Here is a 17,304-nt window from a genome sequence, read left to right on the forward strand (position 1 = left end):
ATTCGCGAAAACGATTCTTTGAAAATCATTAACAAAGAATGAAGCATATTTGAAGAGCATGTTAAATTCGTGCGACTGAGTTCATTTTTTCATTTTCATTGTGTTTTTCTTCTTTTGCAGTGGCATATTTTTGATCGTTTATTGGAAAGTTACGTTCAGTTTTATAAAGTTACGTTCATTCTTATTGGCACAAAAATAATCCCATAGCCCGATCGGTTTTACGTGGAGATTGGTGATCCTTGGCCGTTTTAACAATTACAATAGGGTTTCAGAAAATACAATTTAAAAAACAATTAAAATCTGTAGTCTGTAGTCTAGAAATGATACTAAAATAACACAGACTAGAATATAGCAAACATATACTTTATATATACTTTTTTTTTTTCCTTTTAAAGCTTGACAGTCCCTAGTCATCATATGCTTATCTGTACCAAACTGAGAAGTGTTAATGTTTTTTAAACTTTCATCAATACGTGTTTTGGTTCACAGATTAATTGATTTAATGTGACTGAAATTTGACACAAATCACAAGATAAAAAGGAAACCGGCAAACAAATGCGAAAAATAAAAATGCTCCCATTTATTGAACCAGCATGACAAATAAACCACAGTTGTACTCAGAAAAAAATCAAAAAATGTCCGAAAATAAATTAATTATAATTTATATGTTATGCTGTAAATGTTATATTAAAATGTTTAAGATGCTCTGAAATCTAAGGGAATGTAAAATGACATGATGTGCGCACGACAGCTCAAAATACTGAATCCACAAGTCAGAGATACTGCATGATGCAAACTTACTTACAGTACTGTGAAAAATCATTTGGATACTTTAAAAGAAAGTAAACATGCATTGAGACGCATACTGATCACATGACTAATTAATCACATGATCAGTCACCATTCATAACTATGGCTGTCTGTTAAGTTAACTCTCATTAAAAACAGTCCAAGATCAACCCACAATGCACTTGGCAGTGTGTTGAGATCAGTGCAGAGGGCGTAATGGCCTGGTTCAAGGTTCTCAGTTTGTGTAGGGCAGGCAGTAGAAGAGGTAACAGATCCATCTGGCCAACGTGGAGCTGCGGATCCACAACAGAAGTTCGTACAGATCTATCTGGCACAGAGACCAACGCTCAGACAGAGAGATCTGCAGTCGCCTGGTCCGAGACTTGGTTTTGTTCCTCTTGTGTCTAAGAGAGAGACACAGAGACACAGAGAAAGATAAGGTGAGATTACACTGGTTAACGTAAGTTGGCTGTAAATGATTCAGATTGTGTTGGCTCGGGCTTCACGGTATAAGTGAGGACTTTAGACAGAGCACACTAGGTCATGTAATATTAACAGTGTGAGCGAGAGACAGAGAGAGACAGCGGTGTCAAGGCCGTAGTAAGTGGGATGTCCTTGGGGGGAAAACAATGACTCCTCCGCTCTCCTGAATGCATCTCACATTGTCACAGCAAACAGCTTTGAACTGACAAACAGTAAGTGAAATCGCATTAATTTCCTTACACGTTCCCTTGGGGAAAATGAATGGTGAAATTTGCTCTAATTTTTGAGTATTCAAAGTGTGCAGAGCTTTTTGAGGTGGACAAGTTTGACTTTTCAGACCGTAGCTGCTGTGTCAGACTGGAGATGTCACACTGTGGTATCATTTCCACCCTCTGACAGGAGCACAGCGACAGCATGAACAGAATACAGGCTGAAAACAGAAAGCAGGGACTGATGGGAACCCAGGAGTCAGTCACGAATCGTCACCCGTCCTACTTTGCCAGAAACCTTGCAAAAAAATGTCAACAGCAACTTGTTGCATGCTCGACACACAGAGTCCAAAGGTTTTTGCCAGACCTGCCGAATCTAGCAGGTTTAGATATATATAGATAGATACATCAAAAATACGGTAAAACTATGGAAGCATGTTTCCACCATGGAAAATTGTCGAAATTGTGAGGAAAAAGTCAGAAATGTGAGATAAAAAGTCGCAACTGCCTTTTTTTTGTTCCATGGTGGAAACAAGCTTTAAACAAAACAAAACAAAACAAAAAGTATATATAAACATAATATTGTAAAATATTATTACAATTTAACCTGTTTTTATTTATTTATGTGTTTGTTTGTTTGTACCATATTTTAAAACACAACTTGTTCCCATGATGGCACAGCTGATTTTTATTTTATTTTATTTTATTTTATTTTATTTTATTTTATTTTATTTTATTTTATTTTATTTTATTTTATTTTATTTTATTTTATTTTATTTGATTTGATTTGATTTGATTTGATTTGATTTGATTTGATTTGATTTGACCAAAAATACAGTAAAACTATGGAAGCATGTTTCCACCATGGGATAAAAACTATATTAAAAAAAAAATGTAATTTCTGTTATTTTGTTTTTTTTTTGTCTCATTTTTCTGACTTCTCCCCCTGTAATTCTGAGGTATAAACTTAGAAATGCAGCATATAAATTCATAAACTTTGCAAGAAATAAACTCTCAATTCTGAAAAAAGTTAGAATTGTAAGATGTAAATTCACAATTACAAGTTTATAACTTGCAACTGCAAGATACAAATTAATTCAGAAAAAAAGTCTGAATTGTAAGAAAGATTTAGAAATGTAAGATAAAAAGTCGCAATTACCTTATTTTTTTATTCCATGGTGGAAACAAGCTTCCATAAAACAAAACAAACTTATAAACATAATACTGTGAAAAATTATTTAACCTATTTATTTATTTATTTTTTACATTTTAAAACATAACATATCTGATTTTATTTTATTTTATATTTTATTTTATTCTAGGAGGAAAAAATTTTTATATATATATATATATATATATATATATATACACATGTTATTTATTTACACATTTTTCAGTAAAAGGCTGCTTTTATTTGATCAAAAATACAGTACAACTATAAAAGCATGTTTCCACCATGGGATAAAAACTATATTCTGAGAAGAAAATTAAAAAAAAAAAAAAAAAAATTATTTTTTATTTTAAGGTTTATTTTTAATCTAATTTTATTTGAATCACTTTTTATTCATTTATTGTGGAAACTGATACATTTTTCCAAGATTCTATTGTAACATACCTCTCTCCTGTTACTTTTGATCAATTTGATCCATCCTTGCTGAATGTAAGTATTCATTTCTTTTAAAAAATATCTTACTGACCCCAAACTTTTGAACAGTATTGTAATATGTATGTGTGTGCAAATAATTCCATTAGCCAAAACCAATTTTTACATGTGGCACTACAGTTAATTTTGAATCCTGCAGATGTATATTTAGACTATTACTTGGTGTATCTTGTGAATTATCCATTTAATATGGATAACATTTAATATATCAAAATGAGATATAGTAGATGTTGTCACAGCTGAGCAGATGAATTATTAACCTAACTCAGCGAGAGGTCTTTCAGTCTGTCGGTCCCTGGGAGCGGACAGAGAATGACAGAAAGAATGAACCCAGCATGTACCTCCACTCCTCGTTTCTCATTACCTTGCATAAGTCCGAAACCTAAAAACGACTACCTTTACAGAAAGCAGAGGAATTAATGCACATTCGAAAACAATATATCATAACACCCTGCATCATCTAGTAGATTTTTGAGAGGCGCATAAATTCATCTTCGCTGCGTTATGATTTCCAACAATCCTACGTGGGCGGCTCAGTGGTTGGTAGAAAGAATAAAAATGAAGTCTGAGGGAGGGGTTGAAAAAATGTAATGTCTTGTATTGTATATGTATTATCTAAACCAAGAAATAAGTCTTGTAGTCCTTAATTATTTGCTTGGTTAAGACTAAAGCTCACTTAAAGTTGCATTCACATTATGTCGGAATTAATGTAATTACAAAATGACAACTCTCTTCACAAACTCTACACATTTTCATTAATAAGACCAAAAATCGTTACATTTATGAGATTGTTAATGCACATTAATACAGTTAGAAATGTCATTAAACTTCATTTATATTTATATTTTAATGAAAATGCACTAGATCTGTTAATCATGATTAATATTTAGAATTATTAATAAAAGATATTAAACTGTGTTACTCAAAATACTAAATGTAGGACTTGTGATTAGTCTGATTAATTACTCAGAGCTCTTTAAATGCTTAAGTGTGTAACTAGCATTTATAGTTAAGTACTTAAGTAGCTGCTAACAGCTATGCTTTAATAAAGTTAACCACTTAATTAACTACACAGGCTGTGTATTACAATGATATTCATTAACGATTATGATTATCCCAGTAATCTCACCTTCATAAATGACTGATTATTCTAGACTGTGGATTAGGTCCATGTTTAAGCAGTTCTGTAGTACAGTGGTTCACCACATATTGCCCATCACACCATGCTGCAAAGTGTGATTAAAAAAGCCTCAGCAAACATGTAAACGGATGTAACATGTAAAAGAAAAGATGCTTTTTCTTCTAATTTTCTCCAGACACCATTAAGCATTTCGAAAAGCGCAGGAACACCTCCAGAACCGCGATCTCGTGGATTGCATTAGTCACTTGTACAGTCAGGCTGAAAATAATACTTAACAGTGTGAGGCTACAGAATGAATGCTAATGTCACTTTGCTTTCATGGGGAGAATAAGAAAATAACCTAATTTCTTCATGACGTTGCTTCACGGAGTGTCTGTTTTAAAGAAAAGTGAGTGGGTTGTATAGACTACAAAGAAAGATCTCACATTTCTGTTCTTTAAAGAAATAGTTCATTCAACAAATGAAAATTCTGTCATTATTTACTCACCTTTAAAAGGATAGTTCATCCAAAAATGAAAATTCTGTCATTTATTACTCACCCTCATGTCGTTCCAAACCCGTAAGACCTTGACTCAGCTTCGAAACACCAAATTAAGATATTTCTGATGAAATCCAAGAGCTTTTTGACTCTGCATAGACAGTAATTCAACTACCACATTCAAGGCCCAGAAAGGTAGTATCCATGGCCACGTACACACTGTAGCTAAATTCAGTTGTCAGTTCACTTTTTACTTCTTAATTGTGTTCTGTACACACATAATTCATTAAAATACAGGAGTGACAACCGGATTCGACAATCACATTAACTCTCGAAAAATACAGGTAACACTGTAAAAAACTATTTGTTGAGTCAACTTAAAATAATTTGTAACCTGGCTGCCTTAAAATTTGAAGTTCAGTCAACTCAAAAAAAGTTTATTCAACTTGAAATGTTAAATTATACTAAGTGACAACTTAGATATTTGAGTTGAATCAACTTAAAATTTTAAGGCAGCTGGGTTACTTACCCATCTGTTAAGTTTAGCAAACACAAATATTTAAGTTGTTACTTAGTACAACTTAACATTTTAAGTTGAATAAACTTATTTTAGTTGACTGAACTTAAAATTTTAAGGCAACAGGGTAACAAATTATTTTAAGCTGACTCAACAAATTGTGTTTTTTATTTTTCACAGTGTAGTGACAATCGCATTTACAGAAATTCTACGCAATGTGTACATTACTGAACAACTAGTTGTTGATGTAATTAAACACGCATCAGAAATGTGTATTCATCTGTATGTGAAATTAAAGAAAATAACAGTGAAAGAAGTCCTAACTGTAGCACATTTTGACACAGGGCTGTGCTCATGAGCCCTGTGGTAAAGTGTTAGTGCTGCCAGATCACAGAAAAAAAGAAAACAACAAACAAGGACAAGCACAAAAAACACTAAAACACCCAAACGCTTTATGTTTTGTAACACCAAAAGAACACTTTATTAACTCCATAAAGTGCCTAGCTTTATGAGCTAAGTCCAAACAACATGGCTAAAAGCACTTGTAAATATGAGTACATGGTAACACTGAAAGACAGCACTTTCTAACACAGCCATCTATCAGCGGTAGTTTAGTTAAAATCAATGGACAAAAAGAGTTTTTATCCACTAATGGCGGATATCAAATGGTTAAATTCTTATTCACTCACGCAAGATGTCAAAATGTTGCTGTGGTTACAAATGCAGGAGTGACTGATGTTCCGTACACACATGGGCCACATACACACTGCAAGTTTCAGAAGTGACAACCACATTTAAATTCGGAAGTGAGTCCTGTTAATTACAGTTCCATGTGTGTACGAGCAGCAGTCACACCCGCATTTATAACCATAGCAACATTTTTAGCTAAAGATTCTTTTTCTTCATCAATTTTAACAAAACTACCACTGATAAACGTGCTGTGTTTTGTTTATGCACAGGAGGCTGCTTTAGAGAGCTCTGTCTTGCATTGTTGCCATGTCCTCATATTTACAAGCTCTTTTAGGCATGTTGTTTGATTTTAGCTCTTTAAGACCAAACAAAAGACTTTATGTAGGCTAATTAATAAAGTGGTTTGTTGCGGATATGAGATGTATGATTTTTTTTGGTGTTATGAAACAGCAATTTTCTGTTTTAGTGTTTTTCGTGCTTGTCCTTGTTTGCTGTTTTTTTTCTAGGAAGATCTGGCAACACTGACACTTTACCACAGGGCTCATGAGAGGAACTAGCCCCGTGTCAAAATGTGCCAAGGTTGAGACTAATTTCACTGTTGTTTTCTTGCATCTCACATACAGATGAAGACACATTTTTGATGCGTGTTTAAATACGTTATTAACAAATAGTTGTTCAGTTCAGTTCTGTACACACTGTGTAGAATTTTTGTAAATGCGGTTGTCAATATGGCCACATACACACTGCAGCTAAATTTGGTTGTCAGTTCACCTCTTACTCTTTAATCGTGTTCTGTACACACATAATTCACTAAAATACGGGAGTGACAACCGCATTAACTCCCGAAAAATACAGGTAGTGACAACCGCATTTACAGAAATTCTACGCAGTGTGTACGGAACTAAACTGAACAACTAGTTGTTAATGACGTATTTAAACAAGCATCAGAAATAGTCTTCGTCTGTATGTGAGATGCAAGAAATCACAAGTCCTGCGGTAAAGTGTGCTGCCAGATCTTCATAGAAGAAAACCCCCCAAAATACATGCTTTATGTTTTATAACACCAAATGCTTTGTTTTATAACACTAAAAAAAACCATATCTCATCCACAACAGACCACTTTAAGTCTTTACTTTATGAGCTAAGATCAAGCAACATGCCTAAAAGCGTTTATAAATATGAGGAGAAGGCAAAAGCAGTCTGCCAAGCATAAACAAAACACAGCACATCTATCAGCGATAGTTTAGTTAAAATCGACAGACAAAATGAGTCTTTAGCCAAAATATGGCATATACCAAATGGTTAAATTCTTATTCACTCCCACAAGATACCAAAATGTTGCTATGGTTACAAATGCAGGAGTGACTGCTGTACGGTACACACATGGAGCGATAATTTACAGGACTCACTCCCGCGTTTTAATGCGGTTATTCCTGAAACTTGCAGTGTGTACGTGGCCTACCTGTTTTTTTAATGCGGTTGTCACTCACATATTTTAGTGAATTACGTATGTACAGAACACGATTAAGGAGTAAAAGGTGAACTGACGACCGAATGTAGCTGCAGTGTGTACATGGCATAATAATTTACGGGACTCACTCCTGAATTTAAATGCGGTTGTCACTCTTGAAACTTTCAGTTTGTATGTTGTCCATGTGACATCAGCATTTCATCCGTAATGTTATGAAGCTACGAGAATACTTTTTGTATGCAAAGAAAAGAAAAATAATAACGTGTCAAAGACCGACACTGAAGAGAAGTAATTGTTGAATAAAGTTGTTATTTTTGTTTTCTTTGCGTTATTGTGTTATTTCTGTGAAAAAAGTCTTCTCGTAACTTCATAAAATTAAGGTTGAACCACTGATGGACTATTTTATCAATGTCCTTACTATCTTTCTGGGCCTTGAACGTGCGTTGCTGTCTATGCAGGGTCAGAAAGCTCTCGGATTTCATCAAAAATATCTTAATTTGTGTTCCATGATTGAACAAAGGTCCTACTGGTTTGGAATGACATGAAGGTGAGTAACTAATGACAGAATTTTCATTTTTGTGTGAACTATCCCTTTAATTTTATCTATTTGACACAAAAGCACTAAGGTTTGAGTCATTTTGTAGACAGTTCACAGTCACTGGAGCTCCAAAACTGACAAAAACACTATAAAAGCACCACAAAAGTGATCTATGTGACTGAAGCACTGTTTTCCAAGCCATTTTAGCCTGTCATTTTTAATATCTGGATGTAAAAACAGGCTGGATGCAAGCATTTTTCTTCAAATCTGTTGTATGAAGTCAAGACTTTGAAAATCAAGTAGTTTGAATTATTTCATGTTTGCTTTTTATCCTTTTTGGAGCTTTTTGGCATTCTTATTGTATGACAAGTCTTGTGTAACAATTTTGAAAAATGTCTGCTTTTGTGCTCCACAGATAAAAAAGAAAGCCTTACAGGTTTGAGTAAATGATGGTAGAATTTTCATTTTTGGATGAACTATTCCTACGGCTTGTACTATAAAAACCTAACTCACCGTAATAGATGATACTGCAAACATTTCAGCTCCCATCAAACTAAATCAGTGTGTGATGGTCCGGTTACTTCTCTAGGTCTGTCTTTCTCTTTCTGCTGTGTCTGTGAGCGTAGCAATTGGTAATGGATTTTAGATTCTGCATTCTGCACTTTGCTGCCATTTGGTTTTAATAAAGAGGCGCTGAGGCAGACGACATTGAGTTTCATGTCTGGGTGCTTCTTTCTTTCTGTACCGTGCCGAAATCCTTTACGGGCAGACGTGAGCGTCTCCGCGCTGACAACTGTCAGGAGCCCTCCTTCAAATCCGAACGATTTTCTCCTCCAATCATCGTGTTCTTCATTAGAATGGCGAGAATAAATCAATATGATCACTGCTCACTGCTGTGGAAAGTACAATATAGTACAATATAGTGGCATTCATTTCAGGGTTAGACCGAGGGGCTGGTAAGTCATGCGCCTGTGTGTCTGAGCGCATTTAAATGCTTTGTGAGGTCCCACAGAGTCCGTTTAAATGAACGAGAGTTCCTGCGGCGCGTGGGATAGTGTCTGTGGGTTACTGGTGTGAGAGAGATGACACTGTCTTTGAGCACTGAGATGACATCAGGGACTTGTGCTCCAGAGCAGACACGCAGAGATGAGCCAATGAGAGCCACTGAACAGAGAGAATGAGGCGTTTAGGAGCAGACAGACTCCTCAAGTGTGGGAAACGGTGGATTTGGGTGCTGAAACTCTAACCTTGTGAATATTCAAGTAATGTGCCATTGAATATGATAGAACTTTACTAATATATCGTATAGGTAAGATTCAAATTGAAGAAATTTTTAAAAATATAAAGAAAAAATGAGTAAAAGATACTCATATTACTAATATTCCAAATCTGTATTAAATAAATATTAATAGGGCTATCAAAGTGATTAATCACATCCAGAATATATGTGCTAGTTAGCAAGTTTAGCGGCTAAAGTAGACAGGCTGGTCACTCCACAGAGAGAAGAGAGGGGCGGGGCAAGCAGAGCTCATTTTTGCAGAGCTGATTTTGGCAAGGTAAAAAGGGTGTTGTTTTACACAACCATTGAGAATTTTTAACCAAAGTATATTATAGACTTTTCATTGAGACCCTAAAGAATCATATCAACTTGTGGAAAAAGGGCATCTGATGACCCTTTTAATTATGAACACACTGGTTTGTATTGCAAACAGTTTAACAATTTTACGCACAGTTATTCTTTTATTTTATTTATCTTTAATTATTTCCCTATAGTGTTTTCACGATGCGTCATCAGTCAGCCATATTGGCAGCACTAAACCTAAACAATGCCACTGAACCAAACAAAACTTGCATATTTTGCTGATTATTTCTGCTGAAAATGTTCAATTATTGTCATGTTTTGGGCTGTACTAATCGGTCAGAACAAGAAAAAAAAAAAACTGTACTACAGACTGCCACAAGTTAAAACAAATCAAGGAGAAGAGTGCAAAATACTATCTGAGGAACAAAAGGCATTTGTGGTTGACCAAACTGAACCATGATTTCCAGTGCAAGAATCTTGACCACATTCATGTTTGTTCTCATCATTTCCGGTCAGGTAGGTGAAATATTAGGCTAATATCTTAATTAATACTGCTTGTATGCATCTTTACCACCGGTTAACTTTAGTTTTTGTTTTGTTTTTTTTAATAAATATTGCGCCCTTTCCTGCTTACTAAGTCCTTCTCTATATGATTTAGCAGCTTTCACACATCGTTTCCATGGTTTAGACAGCATAAAATAGTAGAACAACGTATTCAGTAGCACATTAACCCTGTAATCCATTATGTTGTTTACATCCGAGTATTGCACATCCGGGTAACTGACCAAATTCCAACAATGACTCTATGATTTTGAGATTTGTCTTTTTACAGAAGGTTCAAACTCCCACTGATGCTCCAGAAGGAAAAACAATGCATTAAGAGCCGGGGGGTGAAAACTTTTGAACAGAATGAAAATATGTACATTTCTCTTATTTTGCCTAAATATCATATATTTTCATTTAGTACAGCCTTTCAGAAGCTACAGAAGTTACATACATGTTTCCCAGAAGACAAAATAAGTTAAATTTACCCTGATCTTCAAATTCCAAAAGTTTTCACCCCTGTCTCTTAAATGCATTGCGTTTCCTTCTGGAGCATCAGTGGGAGTTTGAACCTTCTGTAAAAAGACAAATCTCAAAATCATAGAGTCATTGTTGGAAAGGGTTCAAATGCACAAAAAAATGCTGAAAAACCAAAGAATCTGTGGGACCTGAAGGATCATTCAGGTAACAACACCGTATTAAGACTCAAGTGTATGTAAACTTTTGAACAGGGTCATTTTTATAAATTCAACTATTATTTTCTGTTGCGGACTCTATGTAAACATTTTTTTTTATGTGAAATATCTTACTCAGGTAAGTACTAAATAAAAATAATAACATGCATTTTGTATGATCCCTTTCATTTTGGTAAAAAAAAATTAACATTTTGCAGTTTCTGCAAGGTGTTATGTATATATTTTGACCTCAACTGATAACTGTTTTCTATTTTAAGATATTTCAGAACATAATTTACTCCTGTGACACAAAAGCTGAATTTTCAGCATCATTAGTCCAGTCTTGAATGTCACATGATCCTTCAGAAATCATTCTAATATTCCAATATAGTGTTAACTCTTTACTGCCTCTTCACTTTTAATCCATTTAGCACACTTGCCAAATAATAAATATATAAATACATAAAAAAACAAACAAACTTATGGACCATGAATAAGACATTAAAAAGCACCATTTTGCTGTCGCTGGTGTTTTACCTGGCAATGGCACGTGTACAGCAGCGGGACATACTGATGAAGGAGCTGGAGCTGGCTCTAGTCTGCAGGATAGTCTCGATGCCTCTCAGCAGGTCGTTGGTTTTCAGAAGCAGCAGCATCTGTCGGGGAACCCTGTTCAGCAGCTCACTGATCTGAGGAAGGTACAGCGTCGCATTCGTTCGGATTTCCACATCCTGAGAGATACAGTAAAACAAAACAGTGTTGTTAGAAGATTACACTATTTTGTGATTATACTGAACAGAATGACCATTATATTCCTCAAAAATGTGCCTTTTGTGTTCCACAGATAAAACAAAGTCATTCATATGGATTTATAATGATATTTAAATAAATATCTATAAATAGACTACATAAGAGATGATCTCTAGCCTTGCCTTTCTAAAGGCACACCCACCTAAATAAGTTATTAAAATATCCAGTATTAGGGGGCAGAGTGCAGGGAAGAGTGTGTGTGTGTGAGAGAGAGACAGAAGAGAGAGAGAGAGCTGGGTGCAGGGAAATGGAGTAGCTTATTTCACAGACAACTGAGAAACTAAGTGCTTGAAACTGCGACTGTGAAGATTAGCTATTTTGGCTGTGTCACTTCAGCAACATCAGCCCCCTGAGTTGATACTCCCGGCAAATTTTTATTAGTAATCAGGCATGAAGACCTCCCTTCCTCCCCCTGCCTGAATGGAAAAATAAGATCCCACAAGATGTCAACAGTAGCCACGTTTAAGTCCAGGCTGTAAGCGGATATTTATACCTGAGCAGTCTCTGACTAAGCAGTATGCTGTACTTTACCCTACTTACGTTGCATTATTTCATATTCTATTTCATATTTATTTATTCATTCATTCATTCATGCATGCATTAATTCATTCTTAATTCATTCAATTAATTTAATAGAATTTTTACTATTTATTTATTTATTTATTTCATTTCATTTCATTTCATTTATTCAATTTTATGCCATTATTCATCTTTGGGTTTGACTGAACACACACAGCCTTGGACATCAACAACAAAAAATTCCTCACCATGTATAAGCATTTAAATGTTTAAATTCACATTTAGCATCTCAGACTAAAATTTTTAATGTAACACACTTTTAGCACTGTTTATGAACCATTATAAATATTACCAAGATTTTTAATGTTTTATTAATACAGCATAACTGTTTTCAACATTTATAATACAAAGAAATGTTTCTTGAGCAGCAAATCACTGCATTTGCATGATTTTTAAACAATCGTGACACTGAAAACTGGAGTAATGGCTGCTAAATATTCAGCTCTACCATTACAGAGACATTAAAAAAAGGAAAGACATTAAAGACAAAAACAGAAAATGGTTATTTTAAATTATAATAACATTTGCTGTTTTTGCTACATTTTTGGTCAAATAAATGCCACCTTATGAGCATAATAAAAAAAAAAAATATTTTAAAAAATCTTACTGACCACAAAGTCTGCTCACCAAGCCTGTATTTATTTGATCCTAAGTACAGCAAAAAACAGTAAAATTTTGAAATATTTTTTACTATTTAAAATAACTGTTTTCTATTTGAATATATTTTAAAATGTCATTTATTCCTGTGGTTTCAAAGCAGATTTTTTATCATCATTACTCCAGTCACATGATCCTTCAGAAATCATTCTAATATTCTGATTTGCTGCTCAAAAACCATTTTATTATTATTATGTTGAAAACAGCTGAGTTTCTCTGATGTTGTAGATGTTGATAATAATATTAGATTCATTTCTGAAGGATCATGTGACACTGAAGACTGGAGTAATGATGCTAAAAATTTAGTTTTGATCACAGGAATAAATTAAATTTGAAAATATATTCAAATAGAAAACAGTTATTTTAAACAGTAAAAATATTTTAACAATTTACTGTTTTTGCTGTACTTTAGGCCAAATAAATCCAGGGTCAGTGAGCAGAAGAGACTTCTTTAAAAAAAAACATTGAAAATCTTACTGTTTAAAAACTTTTGACTTGTAGTGTATATAGTAAATATAAAAAAAAAAGCTAAACAAAAATGAAGGAAAATAAACAATAGACTGACAGTACAAACAAAAAAACACTTTCTGTTATGAGAATCTGTGGACTCTAGTTCAGCTGAGGTTTGACAGCAGAACCAATTTGCATTAACAGTTACTAATTCCACTGACCAGCAGACCAAGTGATTAAAATCACAGTTCACAATTAACAATCACAAACCTCGATTAAGGCAATTAAACTTCATTTAGTCGTTGCAAAAGCATACCACAAAGTGACAACATAACTGTACAAAGAGCTGTATAACTGCAAGTTTTGATTTCGATTTACCCAGAATGCAAAATGTGCTTCATTCAAGGTGCACTGATATAAATTCTAATATGTGGCAATCAAAACTGATACTATATTATATAAATCAGCAGCCTAGTGGTTAAAGATCTGGACTAGTAACTAAATGGCTGCCTGTTAAAAGCCCACAAGAAGCTGGGGTTGTTCCAGATAATGTTCTTTTGAAACTTGTTTAAAGTCTCTATAAACCAAGATGATAGGGTTACACTACATATGGGCTGTGATGGCACTGAAGTATTTTCTGCTCTCGGCTGTGCTTGGCTGTGGTGTGAAGAGCAGGCGAGTTGAATGTGACAGTAGGTGGGTTCGGCTGAACATTTCCGACACCCTGTGTCCTGTCCTGAAATAACCCAACAATAACCCAAAAGAATCATAAGGACAGAAGGGACCAACTCTCCGAGTGCAAAACTCTCAATGAAATCTTCCAAGAAACACAGCCTGTCTTCCAAAATTAGATTGTACTATCAAAATATAATAATAATGTATTGTATTATTGTCCAATTGTTCATGCAAGCAGCCCCTGATGGTATCATATGGGCACTGGTCCCACAGTTGGCATCGACCTGGTTGTGTCTGGCTCGATTTTACCCCAGGGCTAATCTATCCTAAGAGGGCCGGGAGCCAAGAGACATGTCTGGGGCCTGCAGAGACCCATGAAGACCCCCAGCAGCCCAGGGCCCACAACAAGCTGCTGCAACAGCCAGGACAGGTGTAGAGCTTCCTCAATGCCAAACACATGTCTCTGGAATAAAGGAAGCAGTGGCCATACAATACGTACCAGCAAGATGAAAAAACAGGCCTAGAGGAACAGAATGATCGAGACATATTAAAGGATAGATATCGCATAAAATCCACCCAGACCTAGAATCAAAGAAGAAACCGTCATCCTAAACCATGAGCCACATAACCACATTAACACATGACCACCCACATTTATATATCAGAGCCTAATAGGAAATCATAATTTAATAATTTCAGCTCCTTTTAGTTCTTTTGATTTTTTTTTTTAAATTCCATTGCCAAATGGGTTATTTCAAAAATATATAATAAATATTTTTTTCCCTTTATAAAGGAAATAATTGTCCAATAAAAATGTGAAACTATCCATTCATTTTTTATAAAATAGTACTTTCAACACTTAAGCTACACAATGTCATATGAACAACCACTCAGTAACAAAATATGTGCAACATAACTGTAAATTGTTTGCGCCGTGGTTTTGATTCACCCGAAAGAACCGTCTCATGTGTTCTGAGTCATATGTTCAGGAACTGGACTAGACTGACGGCACTGTATGGTTCTGATTTGCTAAAAAGGACTGATTCATAAGAGTCACTTGTTTGGGAATTGGACTAAACTGGTCACACTGCATGTTTTTGATTCACTAAACTTAACAGATTCATATGAGCCACTTGATTGGGAATTGGAATACACTAGTTGCACTGTATGATTTTGATTCAGTAAAATGAAAAGATTCATAAGAGTCACTTGTTCGGGAATTAGACCGCACTAGTCACACTGAATATATTCGATGGACTAAAAAAAAAAAAATGGTTCCTAGAAGTCAATAATTCAGGAATCATCTGGACTATGCTAGCTGCACCTTATGGTTTTCATTCACTAAAATGAACAGATTCATAAGAGTCATTGTTTGGGAATTGGACTAAACTGGTTGCACTGTGTGTTTTTGATTCACTAAAATGAACTGATTCATAAGCATCACTTGTTTGGGAATTGGACTAAACTCGTCACACTGTAAGTTTTTAATTCACTAAATGGACCCAAGTATCTTGTTTGGATATTGGAATACACTGGTTGCACTGTGTGTTTTTGATTCACTAAAATGAACTGATTCATAAGCATCACTTGTTTGGGAATTGGACTTAACTGGACGCACTGTAAGTTTTTGATTCACTAAAATAACCTGAGTCACTTGGAAACTGGACCAAACTGGTCACACTGTATGTTTTTGATTCACTAAAAGAACGGATTCATAAGAGTCACTTGTTTGAGAATTAGATTAAACTGGTTGCACTGTAAGTTTTTGATTCATTAAAATGACCCGAGTAACTTGTTTGGAAATTGGAATACACTGGTTGCACTGTGTTTTTGATTCACTAAAATGAACTGATTCAAAAGCATCACTTGTTTGGGAATTGGACTAAACTGGTTGCATTGTATGTTTCTGATTCATTAAAAAGAACCGATTAATAAGAGTCACTTGTTTGGGAATTGAAACACACTGTTTGCGCTGTATGTTTTTGATTCACTAAAATAAACTGATTCGTTAGTTTCACTTGTTTGGGAATTGAAATAAAATGGTTTTGATTTGCTAAAAAGGACTGATTCATAAGAGTCGCTGGTTTGGGTACAGGACTACACTGGGCGCACTGTATGGTTTTGATTTGCTAAAAAGAACCGATTCATAAGAGTCATTTGTTTGGGAACTGGACTACACTGGTTGCACTGTATGTTTCTGATTCACTAAAAAGAACTGATTCATAAGAGTCACTTTTTTGGGAATTGGATTTCACTGGTCGCACAGAATGTTTTTGATTCACTAAAACAAACTGATTCATAAGAGTAACTTGTTTGGGAATTGGAACACACTGGTTGCAATGTATGTTTTTGATTCACTAAAATGAACCAATTCATCTCAAAGGAGTCTATGAAGAGTCTGACTACACTAGACAGTGCCTTTTTTGAGTTGTAGATTCAGTAGCGACTAGACACTGTATTTTACAATGTTTTGTCCAAACTCAATGCATGAATCAGAACCACTGAACCAAAAGTTTGTTCCAGTATTTTTTAATGCTCAGGTCTCAGTATACAGTATTCAGCACGTACTGGTCGTTCAAGAAGTTGGTCAAATGCAGAAAAACATTACACAGAAAATATAATCTGGTCATGCAAATGTAGATTCAGACCGCTTTGGGCATAAGAAACTAATGTATTAAGTGGACATCAAGGAAAAAACGTTATGAAAAAATACGATGTAGCCTCTTTCACAAAATAACTTGATCATTTTTATAGGAAGTCACATGACAATCTGTGGATTAAGTTCAGATGGAAGCCTGACGTAAAGGTTAAATCCTTTCTAGAAAATCAAAATGAGTGACAAACTGTACAACGGTAGTCTAGATACACAGCCATTGGTCAGAACATCTGACAGGATTTCCATCACACATTGGCAATCACCTAAAGTAAGCAGCAAAGCAGGTCGAGGTGTCAAAATCCCAAACATATTCTTTTATAAAAGAAAAGGCAATGCAAAGACAATTTCCCAAAAGAGAGTTTACTTTGGTTCCTTGGCAGGATAAAAAAGTCTGGTCATCCAAGTGCACTCCAGCAGCAACAGTATTTTAATAACTGATTGCTGTGCTATAACTTGAGCTTGAAAAACATGTGCAAGCTCCATTTTCCTGTCCATTTATCTGCTAATCCTTAAATCTCAATCTCTAAAATTTCGTCGGAGGAGGGGGGGATTAGGTGCTAAATTAAGTGGATTTAAGTTTCCTATCGCTTGGGTGGGATTTACAGGCGCCAGCAGCAGCAGCAGCGAGCAGAAGTGAGGGGTTCGGATTAAAATAGGACACTGAACACTTGGTCTATGACCTCAAGCTACTGCTCCAAC

General features: G+C 35.0%; 1 protein-coding gene across 1 annotated transcript in view; it reads right to left on the reverse strand.

Moving 5' to 3' along the window:
- Positions 1-578: 578 nt before the first annotated feature.
- adck1 (aarF domain containing kinase 1) overlaps positions 579-17,304 on the reverse strand; it is a 164,007-nt gene continuing 147,281 nt past the window's right edge. The window contains exons 10-11 of the mRNA XM_051132870.1: positions 11,316-11,509; positions 579-1,193 (exon numbers count right to left, since the gene is read on the reverse strand). Coding sequence (XP_050988827.1) covers positions 1,025-1,193; positions 11,316-11,509 — 363 coding nt within the window. The 3' untranslated portion in view covers positions 579-1,024. The remainder of the gene's footprint in view (positions 1,194-11,315; positions 11,510-17,304) is intronic.

This window comes from Labeo rohita, chromosome 17, assembly GCF_022985175.1.
Source record: "Labeo rohita strain BAU-BD-2019 chromosome 17, IGBB_LRoh.1.0, whole genome shotgun sequence".
Classification (NCBI taxonomy): domain Eukaryota; kingdom Metazoa; phylum Chordata; class Actinopteri; order Cypriniformes; family Cyprinidae; genus Labeo; species Labeo rohita.